Source organism: Otolemur garnettii, unplaced genomic scaffold (genome assembly GCF_000181295.1).
Source record: "Otolemur garnettii isolate 467f Iridium unplaced genomic scaffold, OtoGar3 scaffold00115, whole genome shotgun sequence".
Classification (NCBI taxonomy): domain Eukaryota; kingdom Metazoa; phylum Chordata; class Mammalia; order Primates; family Galagidae; genus Otolemur; species Otolemur garnettii.
In genome coordinates, this window is record NW_003852510.1 from 3,216,790 (window position 1) to 3,227,084 (window position 10,295).

At 39.7% G+C, this 10,295-nt stretch overlaps 1 protein-coding gene across 1 annotated transcript in view; it reads right to left on the reverse strand.

Moving 5' to 3' along the window:
* The window catches only part of MPP5 (membrane palmitoylated protein 5), a 106,332-nt gene that overhangs the window by 57,222 nt on the left and 38,815 nt on the right, over positions 1-10,295 (reverse strand). Inside the window, exon 3 of the mRNA XM_003797385.3 lies at positions 1,188-1,714. Coding sequence (XP_003797433.1) covers positions 1,188-1,554 — 367 coding nt within the window. The 5' untranslated portion in view covers positions 1,555-1,714. The remainder of the gene's footprint in view (positions 1-1,187; positions 1,715-10,295) is intronic.

The window sequence follows — 10,295 nt, forward strand, 5'->3', positions numbered from 1 at the left end:
TTTTTTGCAGTTTTTGGCCAGGGCTGGGTTTGAACCCACCACCTCTGGCATATGGGGCCAGCACCCTACTCCTTTGAGCCACAGGCACCGCCCGAGGTGCAATTTCTTTATCTTCAACAGAGAGATTACAGAGTCCTGTTAACAGGATTGCTATGGGTATTACAGGAAATGGTGTTTGCTAAAACATCTAGTACAGAGTTCAATAGACACTTAAATGAACAGCAAAACAGTACAATGACAAAGCAAGAAATCTCTCCCTTCACAGAAAAGTAAAAACATCTCTTTTTTTCACATCCTCAAAATAGTAAACTAACAAGAAAGAAAATGCTTCATTTGGGTTAACCTGGTTTTAAAGGGAACACAATGTATAAGGCTGCATTTCTCAAACGCGCACACACACACACACACATTCTAAAGGCTGTAAGGTCTCCTGAAATAAGAAGTTGTTTAACTTATTTAAGCCAGTGGTCTCAAACTTTATTTGGTCACAGAACTCATTTTTTGTTTTTAATCTATTAATATCTCATAGGATTAATTTTTGTTGTTTTTTAGTTTTTATGCTTTCACAGAACAGAATTTGGGGATAGTAGTATAGAAGAATTTTGAGCCGCACTGTATGTGTATGATGCCATATGAACAGCATCAGTTCTTACCGACAATCATTAATTAAAGAAATCAAAGTTTAAGCTATACTTACTAATTTTATTACTATTTTATAAACTTTAAGGGAATTAGAAATTCTAAATTTGAAAATTATTTTTCAGTATTTTGATATGAAAGTTTGTGAGTTGGATATAGACTTTAAATGTCAGGCCACTTGTAGAACTTTTTTCTTTCTTTTTTTTTTTTTTTGCAGTTTTTGGCCGGGTCTGGGTTTAAACCTGCCACCTCAGGCATATGGGGTCGGCACCCTACTCCTTTGAGCCACAGGCACCACCCTTGTAGAACTTTTTTGTCTTAAAAACATGCAGTGACTAAATATTTAAGCCATATGCTTTAGCTCTACGTGGCTAATAATAAACAATAATTATTACATGGCCTTTCCAAGAAAAGAATCGATCCGGAATTCAAGCTGCCATTACTTACATTCAATTAAACCCCTCTTCCTTCCCATATGTATTACAAGGCAGAGATAAACCAAAACAAATCATTTACTATTTTACTATTATCCTACTAGTTTTACTTACCTAATATTTTCACAGCATAATGAGGACTTTCTAAGACAATTCCTTCCTCTGTATCAAATATAGGGTTATCTATTCCAGTCTTTGGAGGAATCTGGGCTAGTTTCTTAAGTCTCATGGAAGAATTAAGGTCAAGTTCTTGCTTTTTCCCTTCTTCCTCTCGCCTACGTCTCATGTCCTCCTGTTGCTGTCGAATACGCTCCAACTGTGCACTCCGACGTACTGGCATCATCCTGTTGCCCAAATCTCCGGGGCAGTCGACAGCCATCTCTCGGTGTTTCTGATGTTCCTCTGGTGATGCAAGATCAACATTTTTTACTTCGTGGTCTGATTCCTCTGTAACATGCCCATTCATATGGGATGTTGTCATGGTTATCTATAAAAACCTGTATCACTTTTTATAAATCAATTTTTCCTATTAAGCCAATTCTCTTCATTCTGTAGTATAAAATCCATGTTACTTCAAAAAAAAAAAAAAAAAACTTCTCACATCATATAATAATGCTATGAAAAATATCCATGAAGAAAATCTAAGGGGAAAGATAGGGGGGAAAAGTATAAGAATTACGATATAAAAGCAGATTTTACATAACCCACTTCCAATCTCCACATAATATAGAAAATATCTAATAAATATATAATATTATTTTCTATATAAATTAAGTACCTTCCTTTCACTTAATAGACATTGCTGAGGAAATTTTTAAAAAGCTCACTCTCCCTCACTCATATGTATGTATTTGAAGCATACATTCAATTACACAGCTGAAAAAAAGATACACACGTTATTGAAAAGTTTTACAAAGTGGGAATGTAAAAAGTTTTGGGTACTAGCTTGGTAGAGAATAGGTTACCTAAAGTGTAAAAAGGTATTTTAACCTTTTTTTTTTTTGAGAACAGAGTCTCACTATGTCGCCCTTGGTAGAGTGCCGTAGCATCACAGTCATAGCAACCTCAAACTGTTGGGCTCAAGCGATTCTCTTGCCTCAGCCTCCCTAGTAGCTGGGACTACAGGTGCCGCCACAACGCCCGGCTATTTTTTTGTTGTAGTTGTCATTGTTGTTTGGCAGGCCCGGGCTGGGTTTAAACCTACCAGCCCAGGTGTATGTGGCTGGTGCCCTACCTGCTGAGCTACAGGCATTGAGCCTTAACCATCTTTTAATAGTTGTCTCAACACAGAGTCTTACGTTTAATTAATAAACATGAGATTGAAATAAATTTTAAATCTTTAAACTCTGAAACAAATTAACTGCTAAAGAAATTGATGACAATCTATTTGATATAGCAACCACATCTGTGGCTCATGTGACATACAGGCAGTATTTCATTTTTAGGAGTTTTTGAGATGAAAATGCCCAGTGAACAAGAAATTTTAATTAGCAGCTGAAGCATCTGCATTAAATGAGAACAAGATTATAGGAATTATCAATATATCATGCCTGGGAAGTACAGAAGAAGGGAAGGGAAGGGAAGAGAAGGGGAGAGGAGGGGAAGTGAAGAGGAAGGGGAGGAGGAAGGGAAGGGAAGAAGGGAGGATGGAAGGAACAAGAAGAGAGACAGGGAGGGAGGAAGGGAAAGGAAGGAAGTGGAAGGAGGAAGGAGCAAGAAGAGGGAGAGGGAGGAAGGGAAGGGGGGGTGGGAGAAAAGGAGGGAGGGAGGGAGGGAGGAAAGGAGGGAGGGAGGAAGGGGCAAGAAGAGGGAGAGGGAGGAAGGGAAGGGAGGTGGGGAGGAAGGGAGAAAAGGAGGAAGAGAGGGAGGGAAAGGAGGAAGGAGCAAGAAGAGAGAGGAAGGGAAGGGAAGGGGAAAAGGAGGGAGGGAGGGGAGGAAGGAAGCAAGAGGCAAGAAGAGAGAGGGAGGAAGGAAGAGGGAGGGAGGGAGGAAGAGAAGGGAAGGGAGGAAGAAAGGAAGGAAGGAATTGTTAACTCTTTATAAGGATTACTTTAAAGAAAATGATAGTAGCTGTTACCACTCAAAAAATTTTAGAAGTCATACTATACAGCAAATAGAATGTATTGAACTTGGAGACAAGAAAACTGAATTTTCACTGTGGCTCTGCCATATCCTCCAGCTTTATGATTTAAAATCAGTCATCTTCTCCCTTTGAACCTCAGATCCACTGGTTGGATTGAGGGTTTTTTGTTGGTTTGGGGTTTTTTTGTTTTTCTTTTGAGACAGAGTCTCACTCTGTCACCTTAGGTAGGTATAGTGCCACAGAGTCACAGCTCACAGCAACCTCAAACTCTTGGGCTCAAGTGATCCTCTTGCTTCAGCCTCCCAAGTAGCTAGGATTTAGAGATGGAGTCTCACTCTTGCACAGGCTGGTCTGGACCTCCTAAGCACAAGAGATCCGCCCACCTCAGCCTCCCAGAGTGCTAGGATTATAGGCACGAGCTACCATGTCCAGCCTAGTTTTTCTATTTTTAGTAGAGATGGGGTCTCACTCTTGCTCAGGCTGGTCTTGAACTCTTAAGCTCTAAGGATTATGGGCATGAGCCACAGTGCCTACACTGTTTTGCGTTTTAATGAAAATATAACTAGTAGTATTAGAATGATTCTTATATTTTAAAAATCATTCAACACATTTTAGATAAGAGAAATATTTTACATGAGGACACTGGCGTTTCATCAAGCCATTTCTCAGGCATAAATAGGCAGATTGTTTATATATGTGTAAACCCACACATTAAATCTAATTAGTCTCCTTCCACTCGAGACTTAAAAATATTTACAATAATAAACCTACTACCTCCTTGAGTTGAACCATTACTTCATAAACAGGTCGGTCAGCACAATGTTAACTAAGCAAAAGCCAGGTTTCCAGATAATATCTGTAATGCCAGTCATCTTTCCTCAAACATCTTAGGTCAAACACAGAATGCTTAATACAAATCCATATAGGCTACAAAGAAAACCACTATGCCAGTGGTTCTCAGCCTGTGGGTTGAGACCCACAGGAACTGTATTAAAGGGCCGTGGCATTAGGAAGGTTGAGAACCACTGCACTATGCCAACAATCCGAAGAACGAATGCAAGCCACACAGGCTGCTAAAGTTACATTTTCATGAGATTTCTGGTAAACGTTTCTGTCTTCCATCCAAATTTTAGCTTTGTTTATTTATATCTATGTGATCTACAATATGTACCTTATTTACCATTAGATTATTTTCTCTTTCATTAACACAAGAGCTGTTTTGATCTATTAAGTTTATGACAAGTTTTTTATGTTAATTATATACAAATGCAAATTCAGCTTTCTTAATGTTTTCATTACAAGTGAGCAGAAATTCATGTAAGAAGTACTCCATACTGTGGCTCAAAGAAGTAGAGCACCGACCCCATATGCTGGAGGTGTCAGGTTCAAACCCAGCCCCAGCCAAAAACTGCAAAAAAAAAAAAGTACTCCAGTGCTACACTTAATTTTAAAAATCCAGAAGTATACATTATTTTCATAAAATTAAAACTCTGGCTATTAAAAATTTAATAGTGTTTTTTTAATTAATATAATGCTAGTCTATATAAGTTATAAACTAAAATTAAAACTTAACAACTCTAAGGCTGTGCCCACATTTATCATAAGGAAAAATGACAAGTCCCAGAAGAGAGACTGGGCCAGATGATCTGGATCAGAATTCTTATGCTTGGACTATTTATTATCATGCATGTCTATATGGTTATGGTCTTTTACTCTCAAAAAAAAAATCCTGCAACCTAATAATAATCTGCTTAAAATTCCATTTTGGCTACTTCCCCAAGAGTGTTCACAGTCTATTAGGAGAGACAGAAAAGAAAATTAAATGATTTTTCTTCCCCAGATGAAAGATTCAGGATCTGTTGAGAGACAGGGGTCATGTCTGATTTTCATACTCGTAGCACTTAGTACAATATAAATTATATAAGGAATGCCCAGGAAACAATTTGTTCAACTAAATTTAAAATATCATAAATTCATTAAGGATGTACAGATACTGGACTATAAAACTTAAGTTTGTGATAAAAGGTGGCAGGAAATACTCAATACATAAGGATACATTTCTTTGAGCTGCATTTCAAAGGATAACTAAAAATTAAGTCAGACAGAAGCAGTTCTGTTCCAGGCAGACAATCACATAACCAATAGGAAGGAAGAGATTTGAGTGGCACTTTAAAAAAGACAGAATAGAATGCAATAAAGCTGGATGTATCAATGGGAGTATGCCATACACGAATAATGATAAAACTGGAAAGGCAAGCAAGAAGCCAGACTAATAAGATTTTTTAGACCTTTATCCTGAACATCCTAAAAATAATTATAAGACTTTAAGCATGGGATGACATGATCACATCACATTTATAGAAATATCATTCCAAGTGAAATATAGAAGATTTATTGAAGGGTAACAATGAGACCAGATTAAAAGCACCTATAAGAAATAGGGCCCTGTGGACAGTGCCTGTGGCTCAATGAGTAGAGTGCCAGGCCCATATACTGATGGTGGGTTCAAACCCGGCCCCAGCCAAACTGCAACAAAAAAATAGCTGGGCGTTGTGGCAGGTGCCTGTAATCCCGGCTACTTGGGAGGCTGAGGCAAGAGAATAAGCCTAAACTCAAGAGCTGGAGATTGCTGTGAGCTGTGATGCCACAGCACTCTACCAAGGAAGACAAAGTGAGACTCTGTCTCTTAAAAAAAAAAAAAAGAAAGAAAGAAAGAAAGAAATAGGGCCCTAACTAAGATGCAGGAATGAAAAAAAGTTATATTTAAGAAATACGGCTCAGCACCTATGGCTCAACCGGCTAAGGCGCCAGCCATGTACACCTAAGGTGGCGGGTTCGAATCCCCAGCCCAGACCCGCCAAAACAACAATGACGGCTGCAACCAAAAAAACCAAAAAATAGCCGGGCGTTGTGGCGGGCGCCTGTGGTCCCAGCTACTTGGGAGGCGGAGGCAGGAGACTCGCTTGAGCCCAGGAGGTGGAGGTTGCTGTGAGCTGTAATGCCACGGCACTCTACCCAGGGGGATAGCTTGAGGCTCTGTCTCAAAAAAAAAAAAAAAAAAAAGAAAGAAATACATGAGAGGTTGGGTATTGAGGCTCAGGCCTATAATCCTAGCATACTGGGTATTCAAGGAAGGAAGATTGCTTAGCTCAGGAGTTAGAGAACAGCCTGAACAAAAGTTAAGACCCCATCTCTACTAAAAATGGAAAAAATTAGCTAGGCAGATGCCTATAAGCGCCAGCTACTTGGGAGACTGAGGTAGGAGGATTGCTTGAGTTTAAGGTTGCTATAAGCTAGACTGATGCCATGGTACTCTAGCCTGGGGCAATAGAAATCTGTAGGATACAGAATGACCATCTATTTCATATAGCAGAACAAAAATAGAAAAAGAAACATTTGTTTCTCCTCCTCCCATAAAGGAGGAAAAGAAAAGAGGAATAGTAGTAACGCTAGTAACAACAACTACAACTATAAGTAACATTAACTGAGTATTTATTTATGTGCAAGACGATATTGCAAGTACTTTGAACAATATTCATTCATTTAGCATTCATTGTAACTCTAGAAGTAGGTCCAAATGTGCCCATTTTTTGATAAGAAACAGAGACTGAAACATACTTTTAAGACAAGATGGTGGAATAGGAGGGGGCCATAGGAACCAAAGGCAGGAAGATACAGAGTATAGGAGAAAGTATAAACAAAGGTAGTTGAGCTAAAATAGTCAGGAGTGTAGTGGAAGATGTGACTAGAAAGTCTGACTGGGCGCAGCTTATGAAAGGTCTTAAATATAAATTCGTAATTTTGGAGGCAGTAAGAGAGCCATCAAAGATTAGGGGCCAGGCACGGTGGTTCACATCTGTAATTCCAGCACTCTGGAAGACAGAGGCGGGTGGACTGTCTGAGCTCAGGAGTTCCAGACCAGCACCTCTAAAAATAGTCAGGTATTGTGGTGGGCGCCAGTAGTCCCAGCAACTTGGGACGCTGAGGCAAGAGAGTCACTTGAGCCTAAGAATTTGAGGTTGCTGTGAGCTGCGATGGACTCTACCAAGGGCAACAAAATGAGACTCTGTCTCAAAAAAAAAAAAAAAAAAAGAAGAAGAAAAAAAAGATTTAGAAGAGAAGAATGATTTGTACATACACTTTTTGTTTTTTTCTTTTTAGACACAATCTCACTCTATCACCCTTGGGTAGAGTGCTGTGGCATCACAGTTCACAGGAAGCTCAAACTCTTGGGCACAAGCAACCCTCTTGCCTCAGCCTTCCAAGTAGCTAATACTATAGGTATCTACCACAACACCAGGCTAGTTTTTCTATTTTTAGTAGAGATGAGGTCTCACTCTTGCTCAGGCTGGTCTCTGAACTGAGCTCAAGCAATCTATCCGCCTCAACTTCCCAGAGTAGTAGGATTATAGGTGTGAGCCACTGCGCCTGGTCTAATGTACATAAACTTAATTGGTCATTTATCCTGGGGCTAGGTACTAGAGTTATAGAGAAAAAATCCTTGCCTCTTATCTACTAAAACTTCCTGTAGGAATATAGAAATTAATGTATCCAAAATTAAACTCTTATTTCCTTTTAATCCCCTATTTAATATTCTTTCTCTGTTTGCAACTGAGTGCCACTATATCCTTCCATCCAGTTACCTAAAACAGCATATTTAGAAGAGACTCCAGAATCAGACTATCTACTCCACTTTTAAGAATTAGCTCCAATACATCCCCCTCTGGAATCCTACCATGTCTGTCACATTCTTGATCAAGCTAGACAACTGCTATTTTGTATCTCTGCCTTTCTGCCCTATCAGACTAGAAGCTCCTTGAGGTCAAGAACCAGAGGATCATTGATTATAAAAGCTGATCTAGGCTTGGCGCCTGTAGCTCAAGTTGCTAAGGCGACAACCACATACACCAGAGCTGGTGGATTCGAACAACAATGTCAAACAAACAATGCCTGCCAAACAACAATGACAACTACAACCAAAAAACAGCCAGATATTGTGGCAGGTGCCTGTAGTTCCAGCTACTTGGGAGGCTGAGGCAAGAGAATCACTTAAGCCCAGGAGTGGGAGGTTGCTGTGAGCTATAATGCCATGGCCCTCTACCTAGGGTGACAGTTTGAGGCTCTGTCCCAAAGAAAAAAAAAATAAAAAGGCTGATCTATGACACTGCCCAAGAAAAGGCCAAACAGAAGACTTCAGAATACGAACCCAGAACCATACTCCTAACCACTATCTTTGGGTTATTGGGTACATGACAATATCATTAACTTCAATGAATTATGTAGAAAAATGAGATAGAAGCACAGGGAAATATGGGTTTAGTTTTGGACACATTAATTTCAAGGTGAGTGTAGATCACACAGGTAAATAATCTAATTGTCAGAGATCTACCTGGTACATCTCTATAGCCATAAAACCTAGGACGGGACATGTTTACCCACTCCTTTGTTCAGAACCTCTGATGGCTTTTACACTGCCTGAAGTTCAACTCACAAGCTTCCTAACCATATCTGTTACTACTTTCCTGCATAAGCCTTCTAATTTAACCTTCTATTTTGTGTCTGTCTGGTATCTTTTTCCTTCCTGCCCAAATGCTTAACTACATGTGCATTTATTTTCTACCTTCAAGATCTACCTCGTTAATTACCTCCCCATATAACACTACATGGATGCCATAGTGTTCACAAGTTAATTCATGAAGGCTATGAAAGATCCTAAAGTTCTTCTAGAATCAAAGAAACACTATGCTGTGTCCCACAGTTTTAGCATGAAGAACATAATAATTTTTAAGTAGGCAATCCATGAATACTCTAGGTGACATATGTAGTTAATACATATTAATAAACAGTGAGAGTCCCAGTCCAAAGTAATTGTTCTCACCCCTCTTGGGGGGAAAAAGGAGTCTTTTGTTTGATAATTCAGAAGCTGGTAGATGACTGAACTAGAGAATTACCTCATTATGTAGAAATAATAGACCTTCTTGTAAAGACAACACAGTAACAAACTGCTGACCCTAATTCCCTTCTTTTTAATTCTACAATTAAAAGTTTAAAAAAAGAAAAGACAGATTCAAAGGACCATATTTCAACTCCTCATCAGAAAGGCCAGCCATGGTGGCTCATGCCTGAATCCTAGGACTCTGGGAGGCCAAGGCAGAAGGATGACTTGAGCCCAAGAGTTCAAGACCAGCCTGAACAAAAGCAAGACACCATTTCTACTAACAATAAAAAAATTAGCCGGGCATGGTGGTGCACGCCTGAAATCCCAGCTATTTAGGAGGCTAAGGTAGGATGGTCACTTAACTCCAGGAGTTAGAAGTTGCTGTGAGCTATGCTGATGCCACAACATTCAAGTCTGGGCAACGGAGTTAAGCCCCTGTCTCAAAAAAAAAAAAAAGTCAAGGCTGGGCATGGTGGCTTATGCCTATAGCACTCTGGGTGGCCAAGATGGGTGGAATGCCTAAATTCAAGAATTTGAGACCAGACTGATGAAGAGCAAGACCCATCTCTACTAAAAGTAGAAAAAAAAATTCCAACTGGGAGGCTGAGCCCAAGAGTTTGAAGTTGCTATGAGTTAAGACACCATAGCACTCTACCCAGGGCAACAGAGTGAGACTCTGTCCCTAAAAGAAAAAAAAAGAAAGGCAAAAATCCGTGTTCCCATCCTCACTACCAAACAAAATAATAAAAATAGGAATCTGATCAGGCACAGTGGCTCATGCCTATAATCCCAATACTTTGAGAGGCTGAGGCGGGAGTCTTGCTGGGGGACAGAAGTTCAAGGCTACAGGGAGCTGCAATAGAACCAACACACTGTCTCCAAAAATATTAAAAAATGAAAATAAAATCTTTAATAATCCAGAAAGCAAGAAAAATAAATTTTCAAGTTGGCAAGCCAAAGCTGTTTCAATACTAATGTCTAATAGTAGAAGAGAAAAGGGCTTTGCTTGCAAGAATTGTCTATGGGAGAAGGTAAAAGTTAACTAAGCTTCAAAAAGTGACTATGAGTGAGACTGAGGGGACTGAAATAGACTACATAATAGGTCCACTGAAAACAGTGCCAAGAGGCTTGGCGCCTGTGGCTCAAGAGGCTAAGGCGCCAGCCACATACACCTAACGTGGCAGGTTCGAATCCCCAGCCC